General features: G+C 36.9%; 1 protein-coding gene across 2 annotated transcripts; it reads left to right on the forward strand.

Annotated features, from left to right (window-relative positions):
• The first annotated feature begins 5,360 nt into the window (after positions 1-5,360).
• LOC100369037 (uncharacterized) lies at positions 5,361-13,273 on the forward strand. 2 transcript variants are annotated; one of them, XM_085496582.1, is made up of 11 exons: positions 5,361-5,610; positions 6,231-6,354; positions 7,410-7,609; positions 7,815-8,019; positions 8,603-8,770; positions 9,693-9,881; positions 10,084-10,218; positions 10,392-10,508; positions 10,681-10,776; positions 10,936-11,043; positions 12,552-13,273. In XM_085496582.1, the coding sequence occupies exons 2-11, from the start codon at positions 6,288-6,290 to the stop codon at positions 13,013-13,015; spliced, it is 1,749 nt and encodes a 582-aa protein (XP_085352708.1). In that variant the 5' UTR covers positions 5,361-5,610; positions 6,231-6,287; the 3' UTR covers positions 13,016-13,273. The 2 variants fall into 2 exon arrangements, with proteins under 2 accessions (XP_085352708.1, XP_085352709.1); XM_085496583.1 differs by lacking the exons at positions 5,361-5,610; positions 6,231-6,354 and having other exon boundaries at positions 7,540-7,609; positions 7,900-8,019.
• The last annotated feature ends 6,002 nt before the right edge of the window (positions 13,274-19,275 follow it).

Here is a 19,275-nt window from a genome sequence, read left to right on the forward strand (position 1 = left end):
GTATCACATGGATATGTGTAGTTGTAGTCGGATGGTTGGGTGATATACTAGTATCACATGAATATGTGTAGTTGTAGTTGGATGGTTGAGGTGATCTACTAGTATCACATGGATATGTGTAGTTGTAGTTGATGGTTGAGGTTATATACTAGTATCACATGGATATGTGTAGTTGTAGTCGGATGGTTGAGGTGATATACTAGTATCACATGTATATGTGTAGTTGTAGTTGGATGATTGAGGTGATCTACTAGTATCACATGGATATGTGTAGTTGTAGTTGATGGTTGAGGTTATATACTAGTATCACATGGATATGTGTAGTTGTAGTCGGATGGTTGAGGTGATATACTAGTATCACATGTATATGTGTAGTTGTAGTTGGATGGTTGAGGTGATCTACTAGTATCACATGGATATGTGTAGTTGTAGTTGATGGTTGAGGTTATATACTAGTATCACATGGATATGTGTAGTTGTAGTTGATGGTTGAGGTTATATACTAGTATCACATGGATATGTGTAGTTGTAGTCGGATGGTTGAGGTGATATACTAGTATCACATGGATATGTGTAGTTGTAGTCGGATGGTTGAGGTGATATACTAGTATCACATGGATATGTGTAGTTGTAGTCGGATGGTTGAGGTGATCTACTAGTATCACATGGATATGTGTAGTTGTAGTTGGATGGTTGAGGTTATATACTAGTATCACATGTATATGTGTAGTTGTAGTTGGATGGTTGGGTGATATACTAGTATCACATGTATATGTGTAGTTGTAGTCGGATGGTTGGGTGATATACTAGTATCACATGTATATGTGTAGTTGTAGTTGGATGGTTGGGTGATATACTAGTATCACATGTATATGTGTAGTTGTAGTCGGATGGTTGAGGTGATCTACTAGTATCACATGGATATGTGTAGTTGTAGTCGGATGGTTGAGGTGATATACTAGTATCACATGGATATGTGTAGTCGTAGTCGGATGGTTGGGTGATATACTAGTATCACATGGATATGTGTAGTTGTAGTCGGATGGTTGAGGTGATATACTAGTATCACATGGATATGTGTAGTTGTAGTTGGATGGTTGGGTGATATACTAGTATCACATGGATATGTGTAGTTGTAGTCGGATGGTTGGGTGATATACTAGTATCACATGGATATGTGTAGTTGTAGTCGGATGGTTGGGTGATATACTAGTATCACATGGATATGTGTAGTTGTAGTCGGATGGTTGGGGTGATATACTAGTATCACATGGATATGTGTAGTTGTAGTCGGATGGTTGAGATGATATACTAGTATCACATGGATGTATGTAGTTGTAGTCGGATGGTTGAGGTGATATACTAGTATCACATGGATATGTGTAGTTGTAGTCGGATGGTTGAGATGATCTACTAGTATCACATGGATATGTGTAGTTGTAGTCGGATGGTTGAGATGATATACTAGTATCACATGGATGTATGTAGTTGTAGTCGGATGGTTGGTGATATACTATACTAGTATCACATGGATATGTGTAGTTGTAGTCGGATGGTTGAGATCATATACTAGTATCACATGGATATATGTAGTTGTAGTCGGAAGGTTGAGACGATATACTAGTATCACATGGATATGTGTAGTCGTAGTCGGATGGTTGAGGTGATATACTAGTATCACGTGGATATGTGTAGTTGTAGTCGGATGGTTGAGGTGATATACTGATATCACATGGATATGTGTAGTTGTAGTCGGATGGTTGAGATCATATACTAGTATCACATGGATATATGTAGTTGTAGTCGGAAGGTTGAGACGATATACTAGTATCACATGGATATGTGTAGTTGTAGTCGGATGGTTGAGGTGATATACTAGTATCACGTGGATATGTGTAGTTGTAGTCGGATGGTTGAGGTGATATACTGGTATCACATGAATATGTGTAGTTGTAGTCGGATGGTTGAGGTGAAATACTAGTACCACGTGGATATGTGTAGTTGTAGTCGGATGGTTGGGTCATATACTAGTATCACATGGATATGTATAGTGTAGTCGGATGGTTGGGTCATATACTAGTATCACATGGATATGTGTATTATTTGTACATGTCGGATATTTTGTCTTTTACGCCTTGATGAGTCTGTCACAGGGTTCACAAAGAATCACGTGTAACTGCCCCTTAAAAGAAAAATAACATTGCATACTCCGAGGTTAGTATTAAAGCCAATCGGCGAATTTTGCAGGGGCTTATTGCCAGTAGCCCATATTCTCAAAACCGTGGCGAAATGAAACATTAAGCTCAGTGGTTAGTTTACGCATCTTTTAAATGTGTTTTGATTCACAGTGCATTCGGCAATCAACTGCAAGTCAGTTATGTGAATATGAATTGCATTCACTGGCAGCCGTACTAATGAACAAGTTGAAATCGCATTTAACGGTAGAAATATGATAATTCTTAAAACATCTACATTTCTATGAAAGGCCTCAGTACTCTATATTGTTTTAATTTGTATGTAGCTGTTGTTGTATTTTCTGATTTAGTAGTAAGTGCAATGTATATTTCATTAAATGAGTGAAACAAAAACGTGGAATTCATCACCTAAACTGAGTATAATAATTTGTCAAAATAGCAATAGAAAATAATATTTCTTTGGCATTACCCAATCTCATTTAATATACTTATTAGACAACAGAAAGACAGACAATATGCAGGGTTACATCCTTAAATGACGATTCACCATGAATGGAAGGGGTTCACTGCCAAGTTGAAGCTCCTTGTGTTGGAGAGGTATAGGTACATTCTGCGCTACGGAGTTCTCATTTCAAACTGTTTAACCCCTCTTTTCAGTGTATTGTAGAACTATGTCTTATTATGACAACACATCTTCATCAAAATGTCGAAATTTGAATATCCATTTTAGTACAATTTACCCAAAATGGAGCCTGAGTTTTAAGACCTTTTCTAATATAAATAAGAAGTGGAGTTTAGAACACCTATTAAAACATACCATCTTACATATTTCGACATTGATTTTGCAAATAAAACATTCGCTTGAATGGTATCATCACACTGCTGTCATTTGAAATAAAATTTGCACTCGGGAGAATTTATAAAGCGTTATTAGTGTACTGGAAAATGCCATTCTCTGTAATAGCACGGACTGTGACAAAACGTGAAACCGTGAGTTCTATATAAGTTTGTTGAACGTAAATAATTCCATTACAGCATTAAAACATGAAACTTAGTGCTGATGGTCAATTCAAATAATGGGTCAAATATTTTTTTAGTCTATGAAGACGAATCATGTATATTTTATGTAATAGATTGAGAGTTTCCTGTCACCCAGATTATTTGGAAATCTGTTTTTCAAAGCTAAATTTAGATAGCACCGCAGTTCTATTCAACCCACACATTTATAATTATAAGCAAACGCTGTTTTATTTTAGAATTATCTTGCGAGCATCATTGTTTGTTGTCATCAGAGTACTTCGCTAGGACCTACAGGACTCTATAGTAAACGTGTCGCTCTCCATGACCAACTTCTACAAAGTACCGAAAAATCTAATTGTTGAAAACATCACTACCGGTAAGTTGAAGATTATGAACTGGAACTCGAAGGCCTCAAAACACATTCTGTGCCCAGGAATATAACGGCACACGGCGTTTGAATCAGTCACAGTACCGACCGTTACATCGCGAGTCATCGAATAGTAGTACCGCAAACCAAGGGTCATTCAATAACCAAACACTCCCTTGCTCCCTTGCTCTGTCCGACTGTGTGCGACCCGAGTCCACGTCGCGAGCTCAGTTTCTATTTACGAAATACCAAATATATTGATACTAATGGGCCCGGCAACGTTAAATTATAATGTGCCACAACGCCATTGAACAATCAATACGTCACTTCCTGAGTCCTATTCGTGAGGTCGTATCTGTGAGGTTCTATTCGTGAGGTATATAGCGTGCGCATACATCAATTGGAGAATTATGAGACTATCGTTTGTTAAATTCTGCCCTCAGCGACTTCAAAGTGAGTACTAGGTTCGTACACTTTTGCAATAAAAAAAAATCAAACGCAGAACGAGGGGGCGTAAATCGTGTCTAATGTCTTGTATGATAAAACTGAATATGCGTCAAAGTTGAACTGTAACTACTAGTATTTAATCACAGAAGTGAAATATTGAACCTCATAGTTTGCAAAACCGATGACGATATTATATATATCAGACCTTTTTACAAAATACTAGGTATTTCCTAGGCCCTTATATAATTGAGATCAGTGTCTTTATTTGTGTTTTGTTTTGACGCAGAGTACACTATTACGAAAATTACGGCCACTGATTGGCCATGTACTTGTATTTAAATGAAGTATATTTACAATTGTGTATAATGGACCGTTCTTCTGCCAATAAACTTCGCCACCTGTTTGCAGAATGAAATACTCCGCTTATTAATGACCTTCATCAATAATAACGTTTACTTGGTAAACCAATGCCAACTGTATCGTGGAAATAAAGCATGTATTTACAGGCATTGAGTACACTAAGAATAATATTAATAATAAACTTTATTGATATCGTATCTTTTATAGGATCTTGAGATAAGTTACAATAAAGGGAGCATACAATAGAACAAAAAAGTAATGAATGTCATTGATAAGCGATGGATCCCATTGGGTAAATATTCGGTGAAGACAACTGGCAAAAAAACAGTTCATTATACAAGAGGGAGTAGATAAGAGAAACACTAATTTTTTTAATTTAATAATACATTTAATAACACGCACGCGTATTATGAGTGGTTATCAAACAAACAGTTACGTCTGCACACTTACGGGGTTTAGGGTTATTGGAATCAGAAAACCAACTAAAATGAAGGTATTTTATTCTAACATGATAAACGCAAAATGTCGCAAATAGGGTTTACTTTTGATGTTTTTGTACTTGTTTTTTCCCAAATGTGTGTACGCTGTTAGATGTGATTAAAAAGAATCATGTCTGAGAGTGGGTACCCAAGTTCCAATTCGGGTGCTCCCCTATGGGTGGTAATGATGATCGTGATTATTACGTCATCGCTGAACCAATCAGTTTAGTTGAAGGGCAGTGGTCGTCGTGCCGCGTCGTGTTCGGCATTGGTGCCATAAATACGTATAAAACGCGTGTAAAATACATTGTTTGTTTACACGAAATTCGAACGCGCGATGCGAGACGACCACCGCCCATTAATTTCCGATTTCAAATTATTAGCAGCCATATGAGGCATTGCAATCCTGATTGACGTCCACTTGCAATTGTTTACCGCCCACTCTGCTGAGAAATGGAAACTGCTACAACCTTTAAACTTTGACCTGGGTGGGTAAGTTCTGTGCATACTTGCGTATTGTGTGTTTGTGAAATGCGAAACATTAATGCTTCCAGTTATATAGCGCCGTATTTGTGTGTGTGTTTGTAAATTTTATTTAGACAAACCATACCCTGTTTTGTTTTGCGGAAGCAAGGGTTCGTCGCTTGTATAGACACTCTACCGTAGCGTTGATCTACACGATATGTGGATTCGTCGATACGATACTCTGTGAATACCACGGGGCCGCCGCCATGACGATTTGGTGAGTAACGATATGGTTATATCACATACTGTGAATATGTGTGTCATAACGTCGAATCGAGTCCCCAATGAGTGTTCAATTTCATAACGCTAAACCATAGAATAATCTTTGTGTTCGTTTGAACAATGACACGACTGTCATCCTGTTAGTGACAATGTAATTGATACTAGTCATTCACAGTCATAATGAGGTCACGCTAACCTATTTGGCAAGATAATTCATCCCTAACCATGTTATACCATGACGTGTTATATCTAAATTGGGGACTATTTTCGTGACTGTCCCGAGGTTTTATTAGGTATGCATGGGCCTGAGCTTGTGTTAAAAATCTGCTATTTAAGTGTGGACATAGCGTTAAGCATGAAGACGCGTGCGGACCTGACACCATTCACCATTTATCTGTAATGTTTCTAAGCAGTAAACAAGAATAAAGTAAACAGTTCTTCTTATTATTATTTGTTATTTGTGACGGAGACATAATTAATCATAATCATAGACTCCACATTCCATGTATGTATGTACATGTATAACGTTTTTCGCTTTCCTCTCACAGACTGTTTTGTCTTCTCTGGTTTTGTATAATTATACATTTAATTCTTTTTATTATTTCACGTCCACAGCTTCAGCTGATTCCCCTTGATTGTGTCTTGATTCTTGGCGAGAAAACTAGCGTTATAATGGCTAAGCTAATTTATTCAACATTGCTGATTCCACTTATGTTTATTGAATATTTATATTGCTACGGTACGTATGTCGGTATAATACATACACTGATGTTAGTATACAAATAGGTACATTGACAACATGTCCTTTATCTCAATATATAACCATCAAAGCAGAGTGGGCGTGGTTCATTGTCGGTTGATAACAATACGCATCTAATATAATTAAATATACAGTAGTTTTCATCGTCAATGATGTTCTAAGTAGATAATACAAATTTTTTAAACAAGACAACAACGCCAACCGCCACATTTGTTTTTCCTGGAAACGTCAAAACTAGTAAAATCGTCATCGCAGTACAATGGCAGTCCACTCACACAACGTGTGGCAATGTATCATCGTGTTTCTCACTAGCACCGCTAGCCTCAAGAAAGCGTCTGAGCGTCTTCATCTATGCTGCAGCTCTTAAAATACCATTGGATTAGCACTTTTTCAAAGACTACCAGTCACTAGCCGTCGCGTAAAATTTAAAGTTTTGTTCTCAGGTTTTTTTTCTAAGCCTGGTTGTGACTGTATTCATGTCATGGTCTTTGTAAACATGTCCAGATCTCGGGATCCTTTAGGGATATATATGATTAGAATCACATCCGGGTCACGCATGTGTTTAGGTAGAAATAGATCGTTGATCAACATGGCGGTTTTCTATTCAGTAATCGCTTTCTAAACTGGCACAAAACAACTTTTGAGACAAAACGACACTGAACCATTCAACAAAGGCATTCTCTTCATCTTCATAAATATTCAAAGATTTCAATGGTAGTTTAATTAAACCAGTCAGAAAGAGCATAATTCGCAACGATGTCATTTGAAACGTTCCTATGTTATTTATTCGGTCATTAGAAACCTTTCGTTTTAATTTGAATTGTGAAATTCATAAATATCTATAAAGATAAAATAAATGCTATTGTTGCGCCGAGAATACACTCTATTCGCTTTGTAAGGCTTTCTGGTTTTGAAGGTTCTCGGTAAAATTATTTGTTGCAGGACTAATACACGTCTCTACAATTTAACACGCCGACAAATTGACAAATCAATGACATAGAAAGACCGTTATACGAATTTCAACTATTTTTTAGAATGTGGAACTCACATATATGATGATGGTGAAGATGGTATCATTCAATCACCTGGTTTTCCAGCGCCGTTTCCAGATGGACCATACAATTGTACTTACATCATCACCAACCCCTATGGTGGCGATGTTTTGCTGGAGTTTACTGATTTTGTGACTCACAGTGAACTGCACTACTCACATTGGTGTAGGGAAACACTTTTTGTAAGTATATTTTTCAAGATTACAGCGATATATTGAGCTCATAATTTTATATAGTTTGGGATAGTTAGACACAGCGGTTTAAAGTGGGTGGTCGTGGCTTTTCGTTACCTATCTTGTCTATTTTCATCTCATTAATACGTGACTGGGTGGCTGCAATATATTAAATTATTTCATTATGTGATGCCATACATATCATCTTGTTTAGATTACATTTGTTAAACAAGATTCACCACATTACGATCCTGGCTATCCCATTTGCCACTATATGTCAGTATATCACACGTGGACAGGTAGTAATACTACACAGGTCACATTTCAAGTTCCAAGTTCCAATTTATTCAGACTTCCAGGATTCAGGGCGAAATATTCCATGGTTCCTTACAACTATTCATTGATGTTCCAGCATGGTGGTAAGTTTTTACTAGCACGTATGTACGGGTAACTCAAAGGCTTGGACCTGTGCCTGTTGATATGCGTGTACGAAGATGCGACATAATACAAGTTTGCGTGTACTACCGATTCTATTGTTTTAATACGATAAACAAAACCCATTAACCTACATGTATTAGTGAAACTGGTGTTTAGTTGGGAATATATGGAGATGTTGATAGAAAGAACTTAAGCAGGAAGCTCAGCCCAGGTTCAAATTTATCTGGGACCAATATTTAATCTTTCGTTTTTGTTTAATTCAGCATGGTATACCGACTATAATTTGAATGTCGAGATTGAACGTACATAATTTACTGTGACGCCGGCAGATAGGATGGGAAATTTGTTTCAGTTTGGCGGATTGATTTGCGTGGCATCTGTATGCCTTCGGAACGTAAACGCCCGTGCAACTCACCCTCAGTAACGCTTATGAAACACCCGTAAATAAAAAATAATGCAAATACTACAAGTGTGTGTGTGTTTTTCACTAATCCCCCAAATATCAATACTGACAATGAAACGCTAATATGACCAGTGACTATTTCTAACACTTATCCATTGCAGGTACCTTAAAAATGGAAACAGTACCATATGAGAAAGCAAATCACAAATATGACACTGTCCTGCCGCCATCAACGGAAAATTACACATCTACCGTTATCAATATTGTTAAAGCATATCCCGGTTTCCAGGTGGCCTGGTCATTTTCAGGAATTGAACAATGGACCAGTCGTAAGTTCATTATATGTATTCAATTACTTTCATGATTTTTAATCAAGTCAGTTTGAGAAATTAATTTTCACTGAAATTACATCATTACATTACCTTGAAACAAAATATGTGTTCCTTATAGTGTAGTTAGAGTACTGTAGGACGCAGTCTAAAAATAGGGGACTTATCCGTGCAAATTCAACTCGGTGCAGTGCGTCCACACCTGTCCAATACCCCTGTCAAACCGTCTTCATACTTACCGAGCCTGTCGTGGATCATAAAGTCATAATCAGATTTGATTTATAACATGGAATATCGAACAGCAGTTTTAAAAAAACACATGCTTTGCTCAGATTGAATACAAAGTATTCGAGAGCCATATCTCCGCACGTAACATATATCGTGCATTTTAATAGTTGTCTTGTTAACGTGTTATTAAAACTAAGTATATGTTTCAAAAGAAATAAAAAAAAAAAAAAACACTGTATAAAATCATCAGAAGTCGGAAACTATCATACTGTCTCAATCTGTATTTATTAAAATATTCCACCTTTGGTGCGACCAATACCCCGGGGACCAACACTATATTTTGTTGCAAAAATCGCAATAATTTGATACTTTGATACGGCACATCAACATTGAAGGTCAACTCAAAATTACCAATAAAGAAATTTGGTGTAATTTTACTCAGTTTCCTAACATTGAAATATATACTAGAAGGAAATCACACGAAAATCAATCGACAGTTGAGATACTGGGGCCGGTGACTTGACTAGATCCGCCGGGTTACATTTTCGGTGCTCACCGTTTTCATAACAAATTTCTTTTTCATATTATGTAAACTTTGACAACGTAAGATGGTGAAAACATAAATATTATTATAACTCATATAATTGTAAATCGCTTTGTTTTCTCTGACTTGATTATGTGTGGTTTATAACAGAAAATGGGAGTGAGTTTATACTGGAAATTCGTGATGGTCCCACATCGATGTCACCATTAATCGCTGAATGGACGAATTTATCACAAGTTCATAATGTATACTCGGAGAGTGGATATATGTACATTAGGTATACAAAGAATTATATATCGTATTTTATTCCTGGTTCACACATCTTCTTCAAAAAAACTTGTAAGTACAAATTTCAATCTTTTGTAATGCTTCACAAAATCGTTTCTCAATGCTAGAGATATTGTACTGATTAGTGTAACTTTGTAATGTTTATATTTCTATGACATTGCTAATAGTTAATAAGTTAACAGTTATCTATTAATCAACCAGCGCCTACTTTCTGGGTGTTATATATCTTATATATGATATACATTATATTCAGACCCGTGTCCAGTTGGATTTTTCCAGTGTGTTCAAAGTGGATACTGTATTGGTACATCTGCTGTGTGCGACGGTACTGACCATTGTGGAGATAACTCAGATGAAACAGCGCCGTACTGTGGCAATGATTTAATAGGTATGAATGTATATCATGATAACACATCATTATCGATATTTGGGGCAACGCGTGATGTCATCATATTGTGCCCCTAACATGAATAATTTTCTGATCAACTTTGTGTATGGATTATAAATCAAATATAAAAGCATGCTATTACTGAACTACACACTTTGTGTTTGTACATAAAGATACCTGTTACGGCGATCTCCCTTGTGTTGAAGATCAATCTCATTATGAATGCGAGTATTCGTATTGTTATTGCCAAACAGGGTATGATGGCGACAAGTGTGAATATGGTAATTTTGGTAAGCCAATTTCCTAAAAGAAATCTCAGTTATTGAATTTTCGTGGGCGATAAGATTGTGATCGTCACTTTTTTCATCATTACAAATTATTATGGTTGTTGTCATAATTCCATGTCTATGTTATACGTTACTGAAGTTTATGTTGAAAAGATACGTGTGTTCTCCACTACAGAGTGCCCGTTCACATGTCAAAACGGTGGTAATTGTTCTGACTATAGATGTAGATGTGCTATAGGATTCCAAGGTGACAAATGTGAAATCGAAAACGGTAGTTATATTTCTATGTCTTATCTATCGTGTAAACGTGAATTTCCTGTAAGGTAGTGAAAGCTACAGGCAAAAAAACATTGAATTACTAATAAAACTAGAGTCGTATATTTCTTGTTTGTCTATATTAACTATATCATCACTAACGTTTCTCTCACAGTATGTGAAACACCCTGTCAGAATGGTGGTACTTGTAGTGACTGGGGTTCATGCTATTGCCCTTCGGATTACTATGGAAATGCATGTGAAAATAAAATTTATTATCATGGTAAGGTCCTTTCTTTGTACATTCTGAATTTCATTAAACTATCTATTGATAATCATAATGAAAATAATGAAGTCGACTGGGATGATGCGTGCGGCATCACAATTATTAATTAATCATAAACCAATGTCAACAACGCGTAAACACGTAATGTGACTATTTTTTTTTTATCGAGCATCGTGAATTGTACTTTAACACAATTTATGTTTCGCAATTTTGACGATTCAGTGTTAAATTATGCTCTTTATCTACTTTTCGCAATGTAGATTTTAACAACAAATTAATAATTCATTTTAATAATTTAACAACATAATTGATTGATTGAAATATATTGTTCATATTCTAACCACCCATGGGATACAGAAAGCTTATATATTGACCACGGAATAAATATCATTATTTAACGCACTCAACGGCACCATGACATAAATCATGACATTTGATGGGTTATTGAGAATTAAGTTAATTATATTATACTCAGTTATGCACGTGTGCTAAAGTGAATAATTATGTTGTGTGAGTTAGGAGGGAACATTCACCAGTCCTACGATATTCCATGTAGCATTACAGCTAGAGCGAAACACAGACGAAGTTGATTTCTTAAGTATGACACTTTGAGGTACAAGTATTTTCTCTTTAATAGTTTCCCTCACTAGATACACGTATAAGAATGCCCAGATTTCAATGAGATCATCTATTGTTATTTCTGACTCATCAAAGTTACGAGTTACGGACCTGCAGTCACTGTTCACAGAGCATTAATTTCATTTAATTCAATTAAATTCATTCTGTCGTTTATTGTTCCACTTCAACGTCAACGCTAAGCACGGACATTTCGGAGCTGCACATGAAAACGTGAAATATCGAATCTTTTCGGCACTGTAAAAGAAATATATTACTTGCCAGTGGTACACCATATATTGCACAACTTACACCTTTCGTATTTGATTTAATCATAATCGGCGATGGCAGATAAGCGTTCCCGGTTTAAATGCATAAAAACTCCACATTAAGCTCCAACACGTCTGTGATTGAAATTCGTAATGTATCTGTTTTCATAATTCTATTTCAAATTGCCATAATTTAGTTAATGCTAATTAATAACCCAACATTTTATGGATTTATTCTCATGAAATCAATCAATTAGATTTCAGTACACATTTAGATATAGTTGCCTTGGTAACGACGTTTAAAATATATATATATAACCAAAGAAATTGTCGATTAGATTTTGATACAGATCTTGTTGCAAGAAACATAATAAATTGTTGCATTTTTTTTTTCATTTATAACTCGATCACATACAAGGGATAGGTTTTGATATAGACTAATTGAACAGATATGGGTGACAAATTAGGTATGATTGACATGAAAACAACAATATCAAGGAATTCAATGCAGATAAAATTAAAGTAGGGGCATTAATTTTAGATGTAAGTCACTATGGAGGAAATGAGCTGCTTGGCAGGGGTCTGCACTCTCAATGCTTTCATCATTTTGTTGTTTTTCAGAGAACAACATTAACGATTCTGGTTCTTCTGCTACTGGTATCTCACTTGCTGTAATGCTTCCGCTTATTCTCGTCATTGTATGCAGTGTCGCGTGTTGTGTCGCCCTTTACAGAAAGGCGATTCGACGATTGCCGCAAAATTCTACTGTTTTTTCGTCTGCAACATTCACTGCCAATCAAACAACAGTGTATGTTGACAATCCCCCAATGTACCAAGATATTGTTACACCAACTGCTGGTACCAATGGTATCGCTAGTGATGAGCCGGATGGATACATTGAAGAAGAACCGGCCACGCCTCCACCGACTTACGAATCGGCAACAATGACCATTGAAACGACACCGTCCACGATGTCAGAAAACGTGGAAGCTGTCGCAGTTCCTTCAAATGCTACGGGACACACAAATAGCGACGCACAGACTGGTAATTCCGTATCGCCCGGAGGAAATGTTGAAGAAAATTAGAAGTAATTTTTCATAGTGATCATATAACGTGGTGTTGTATTTAATTCAATTCAATATACCCAATTTGTGTTTTAAGTACGATTCAACTGTTGGTTTTTAGTATCAACAAGGTTCTTGAAGAGAGAAGGTTTTTAGAGATAAATTTAAGAAATTTGCATTTCAATAATTAAATTAAGGTGATAATATTTTCTGTAACACACTTTTAAATCGATACATGAATTTTTCTTTTAAATTATATACATATTTTACTATTTAAAATCACTCGATTCAGTCTGTTTTATAGTAGTACATAACACTGGTAGGAAACAATTTAACGACAGATTTCCCCTAAACATACTTAGACATACTTGGCATTGTATATATGTTTTAGCTATAATTGGCGAATGTGTTCACCTATTGCGTAGTTTATAATGGGCATTGTGATTGGCTAATGTGTTCACCTATTGCCTAGTTTATAATGAGGTTGTACCTACTGTGTAGTTTGTATTGGTCAGTGTGGTTAGGTGATTACACCTACTGTGTAATTTGTATTGGTCAGTGTAGTTGGGTGAGTGTACCTGCTGTGTACTTTATATTGGTCAGTGTGGTTAGGTGATTATACCTACTGTGTAGTTTGTATTGGTCAGTGTGGTTAAGTGATTATACCTGCTGTGTAGTTTGTATTGGTCACTGTGGTTAGGTGATTATACCTGTTGTGTAGTTTGTATTAATCAGTGTGATTGTACCTACTGTGTAGTTTGTATTGGTCAGTGTAGTTAGGTGATTATACCTGCTGTGTAGTTTGTATTGGTCAGTGTAGTTAAGTGATTATACCTGCTGTGTAGTTTGTATTGGCCAGTGTAGTTAGGTGATTACACCTGCTGTGTAGTTTGTATTGGCCAGTGTGGTTAGGTTATTGTACCTGCTGTGTAGTTTGTATTGGTCAGTGCGGTTAGGTGATTATACCTACTGTGTAGTTTGTATTGGTCAGTGTGGTTAAGTGATTATACCTGCTGTGTAGTTTGTATTGGTCACTGTGGTTAGGTGATTATACCTGTTGTGTAGTTTGTATTAATCAGTATGATTAGGTGATTATACCTACTGTGTAGTTTGTATTGGTCAGTGTGGTTAGGTGATTGTACCTACTGTGTAGTTTGTATTGGTCAGTGTAGTTAGGTGATTATACTTGCTGTGTAGTTTGTATTGGTCAGTGTAGTTAGGTGATTATACCTGCTGTGTAGTTTGTATTGGTCAGTGTAGTTAGGTGATTATACCTGCTGTGTAGTTTGTATTGGCCAGTGTGGTTAGGTTATTGTACCTGCTGTGTAGTTTGTATTGGTCAGTGCGGTTAGGTGATTATACCTACTGTGTAGTTTGTATTGGTCAGTGTGGTTAGGTTATTGTACCTGCTGTGTAGTTTGTATTGGTCAGTGTAGTTAGGTGATTATACCTGCTGTGTAGTTTGTATTGACCAGTGTGGTTAGGTTATTGTACCTGCTGTGTAGTTTGTATTGGCCAGTGTGGTTAGGGTATGATACCTACTGTGTAGTTTGTATTGGCCAGTGTGGTTAGGTTATTGTACCTGCTGTGTAGTTTGTATTGGCCAGTGTAGTTAGGTGATTATACCTACTGTGTAGTTTGTATTGGTCAGTGTGGTTAGGTGATTGTACCTACTGTGTAGTTTGTATTGGCCAGTGTGGTTAGGTTATTGTACCTGCTGTGTAGTTTGTATTGGTCAGTGTGGTTAGGGTATTGTACCTACTGTGTAGTTTGTATTGGTCAGTGTAGTTAGGGTATTATACCTACTGTGTAGTTTGTATTGGTCAGTGTAGTTAGGGTATTATACCTGCTGTGTAGTTTGTATTGGTCAGTGTAGTTAGGGTATTATACCTACTGTGTAGTTTGTATTGGTCAGTGTGTTCAGGTGATTATACCTGCTGTGTAGTTTGTATTGGCCAGTGTGGTTAGGGTATTATGCCTACTGTGTAGTTTGTATTGGCCAGTGTGGTTAGGTTATTATACCTACTGTGTAGTTTGTATTGGTCAGTGTAGTTAGTGTATTATACCTACTGTGTAGTTTGTATTGATCAGTGTAGTTAGGGTATTATACCTGCTGTGTAGTTTGTATTGGTCAGTGTGGTTAGGTTATTGTACCTGCTGTGTAGTTTGTATTGGTCAGTGTAGTTAGGTGATTATACTTGCTGTGTAGTTTGTATTGGTCAGTGTAGTTAGGTGATTATACCTGCTGTGTAGTTTGTATTGGTCAGTGTAGTTAGGTGATTATACCTGCTGTGTAGTTTGTATTGGCCAGTGTGGTTAGGTTATTGTACCTGCTGTGTAGTTTGTATTGGTCAGTGCGGTTAGGTGATTATACCTACTGTGTAGTTTGTATTGGTCAGTGTGGTTAGGTTATTGTACCTGCTGTGTAGTTTGTATTGGTCAGTGTAGTTAGGTGATTATACCTGCTGTGTAGTTTGTATTGACCAGTGTGGTTAGGTTATTGTACCTGCTGTGTAGTTTGTATTGGCCAGTGTGGTTAGGGTATGATACCTACTGTGTAGTTTGTATTGGCCAGTGTGGTTAGGTTATTGTACCTGCTGTGTAGTTTGTATTGGCCAGTGTAGTTAGGTGATTATACCTACTGTGTAGTTTGTATTGGTCAGTGTGGTTAGGTGATTGTACCTACTGTGTAGTTTGTATTGGCCAGTGTGGTTAGGTTATTGTACCTGCTGTGTAGTTTGTATTGGTCAGTGTGGTTAGGGTATTGTACCTACTGTGTAGTTTGTATTGGTCAGTGTAGTTAGGGTATTATACCTACTGTGTAGTTTGTATTGGTCAGTGTAGTTAGGGTATTATACCTGCTGTGTAGTTTGTATTGGTCAGTGTAGTTAGGGTATTATACCTACTGTGTAGTTTGTATTGGTCAGTGTGTTCAGGTGATTATACCTGCTGTGTAGTTTGTATTGGCCAGTGTGGTTAGGGTATTATGCCTACTGTGTAGTTTGTATTGGCCAGTGTGGTTAGGTTATTATACCTGCTGTGTAGTTTGTATTGGTCAGTGTGGTTAGGTTATTATACCTACTGTGTAGTTTGTATTGGTCAGTGTAGTTAGTGTATTATACCTACTGTGTAGTTTGTATTGATCAGTGTAGTTAGGGTATTATACCTGCTGTGTAGTTTGTATTGGTCAGTGTGGTTAGGTTATTGTACCTGCTGTGTAGTTTGTATTGGTCAGTGTGGTTAGGTGATTATAGCTACTGTGTAGTTTGTATTGGCCAGTGTGGTTAGGTTATTGTACATGCTGTGTAGTTTGTATTGGTCAGTGTGGTTAGGTGATTATAGCTACTGTGTAGTTTGTATTGGCCAGTGTGGTTAGGTGATTATATCACTGTGTAGTTTGTATTGGTCAGTGTAGTTAGGGTATTATACCTACTGTGTAGTTTGTATTTTTCAGTGTGGTTAGGAGATTATACCTTCTGTGTAGTTTGTATTGGTCAGTGTGGTTAGGTGATTATACCTGCTGTGTAGTTTGTATTGGTCAGTGTAGGTAGGATATTATACCTATTGTGTAGTTTGTATTGGTCAGTGTGGTTAGGTGATTATACCTACTGTGTAGTTTGTATTGGTCAGTGTGTTTAGGTGATTACACCTACTGTGTAGTTTGTATTGGTCAGTGTGGTTAGGTGATTATACCTTCTGTGTAGTTTGTATTGGTCAGTGTGGTTAGGTGATTATACCTACTGTGTAGTTTGTATTGGTCAGTGTAGTTAGGGTATTATACCTACTGTGTAGTTTGTATTTTTCAGTGTGGTTAGGTGATTATACCTTCTGTGTAGTTTGTATTGGTCAGTGTGGTTAGGTGATTATACCTGCTGTGTAGTCTGTATTTGTCAGTGTAGGTAGGATATTATACCTACTGTGTAGTTTGTATTGGTCAGTGTGGTTAGGTGATTATACCTACTGTGTAGTTTGTATTGGTCAGTGTGTTTAGGTGATTATACCTACTGTGTAGTTTGTATTGGTCAGTGTGGTTAGGTGATTATACCTTCTGTGTAGTTTGTATTGGCCAGTGTGGTTAGGTGATTATACCTACTGTGTAGTTTGTATTGGTCAGTGTAGTTAGGGTATTATACCTACTGTGTAGTTTGTATTTTTCAGTGTGGTTAGGTGATTATACCTTCTGTGTAGTTTGTATTGGTCAGTGTGGTTAGGTGATTATACCTGCTGTGTAGTTTGTATTTGTCAGTGTAGGTAGGATATTATACCTACTGTGTAGTTTGTATTGGTCAGTGTGGTTAGGTGATTATACCTACTGTGTAGTTTGTATTGGTCAGTGTGTTTAGGTGATTATACCTACTGTGTAGTTTGTATTGGTCAGTGTGGTTAGGTGATTATACCTTCTGTGTAGTTTGTATTGGTCAGTGTGGTTAGGTGATTATACCTACTGTGTAGTTTGTATTCGTCAGTGTGGTTAGGTGATTATACCTACTGTGTAGTTTGTATTGGTCAGTGTGGTTAGGTTATTGTACCTGCTGTGTAGTTTGTATTGGTCAGTGTGGTTAGGTGATTATACCTACTGTGTAGTTTGTATTGGTCAGTGTGGTTAGGTTATTGTACCTGCTGTGTAGTTTGTGTTGGTCAGTGTGGTTAAGTGATTATAGCTACTGTGTAGTTTGTATAGGTCAGTGTAGTTAGGTGATTATACCTGCTGTGTAGTTTGTATTGGTCAGTGTAGTTGGGGTATTGTATCTACTGTGTAGTTTGTATTGGTCAGTGTGGTTAGGTGATTATACCTACTGTGTAGTTTGTATTGGTCAGTGTGGTTAGGTGATTATACCTACTGTGTAGTTTGTATTGGTCAGTGTGGTTAGGTTATTGTACCTGCTGTGTAGTTTGTATTGGTCAGTGTGGTTAAGTGATTATAGCTACTGTGTAGTTTGTATAGGTCAGTGTAGTTAGGTAATTATACCTGCTGTGTAGTTTGTATTGGTCAGTGTAGTTAGGGTATTGTATCTACTGTGTAGTTTGTGTTGGTCTGTGTGGTTAGGTGATTATACCTGCTGTGTAGTTTGTATTGGTCAGTGTGGTTAGGTGATTATACCTACTGTGTAGTTTGTATTGGTCAGTGTAGTTAGGGTATTGTACCTACTGTGTAGTTTGTATTGGCCAGTGTGGTTAGGTTATTGTACCTGCTGTGTAGTTTGTATTGGTCAGTATGGTTAGGTGATTATACCTACTGTGTAGTTTGTATTGGTCAGTGTGGTTAGGTTATTGTACCTGCTGTGTAGTTTGTATTGGACAGCGTGGTTAAGTGATTATAGCTACTGTGTAGTTTGTATAGGTCAGTGTAGTTAGGTGATTATACCTGCTGTGTAGTTTGTATTGGCCAGTGTAGTTAGGTGATTATACCTTCTGTGTAGTTTGTATTGGTCAGTGTGGTTAGGTGATTATACCTGCTGTGTAGTTTGTATTGGTCAGTGTAGTTAGGGTATTGTATCTACTGTGTAGTTTGTATTGGTCAGTGTGGTTAAGTGATTATAGCTACTGTGTAGTTTGTATAGGTCAGTGTAGTTAGGTTATTGTACCTGCTGTGTAGTTTGTATTGGTCAGTGCGGTTAGGTGATTATACCTACTGTGTAGTTTGTATTGGTCAGTGTGGTTAAGTGATTATACCTGCTGTGTAGTTTGTATTGGTCACTGTGGTTAGGTGATTATACCTGTTGTGTAGTTTGTATTAATCAGTATGATTAGGTGATTATACCTACTGTGTAGTTTGTATTGGTCAGTGTGGTTAGGTGATTGTACCTACTGTGTAGTTTGTATTGGTCAGTGTAGTTAGGTGATTATACTTGCTGTGTAGTTTGTATTGGTCAGTGTAGTTAGGTGATTATACCTGCTGTGTAGTTTGTATTGGTCAGTGTGGTTAGGTGATTATACCTACTGTGTAGTTTGTATTGGTCAGTGTGGTTAGGTGATTATACCTACTGTGTAGTTTGTATTGGTCAGTGTGGTTAGGTTATTGTACCTGCTGTGTAGTTTGTATTGGTCAGTGTGGTTAGGTGATTATACCTACTGTGTAGTTTGTATTGGTCAGTGTGGTTAGTTATTGTACCTGCTGTGTAGTTTGTATTGGTCAGTGTGGTTAAGTGATTATAGCTACTGTGTAGTTTGTATAGGTCAGTGTAGTTAGGTGATTATACCTGCTGTGTAGTTTGTATTGGCCAGTGTAGTTAGGTGATTATACCTACTGTGTAGTTTGTATTGGTCAGTGTGGTTAGGTT

The sequence above is a fragment of the Saccoglossus kowalevskii genome, chromosome 3 (assembly GCF_978046115.1).
Source record: "Saccoglossus kowalevskii chromosome 3, keSacKowa6.1, whole genome shotgun sequence".
Classification (NCBI taxonomy): Eukaryota; Metazoa; Hemichordata; class Enteropneusta; family Harrimaniidae; genus Saccoglossus; species Saccoglossus kowalevskii.

Coding starts and splice junctions, on each gene's coding strand:
- LOC100369037 (XM_085496582.1), top strand. CDS start 6,288: ATGGCTAAGCTAATTTATTCAACATTGCTGATTCCACTTATGTTTATT. Junction 9,882..10,083: donor CATCTTCTTCAAAAAAACTT/GTAAGTACAAAT, acceptor CATTATATTCAG/ACCCGTGTCCAGTTGGATTT. Junction 10,509..10,680: donor GTGTGAATATGGTAATTTTG/GTAAGCCAATTT, acceptor TCTCCACTACAG/AGTGCCCGTTCACATGTCAA.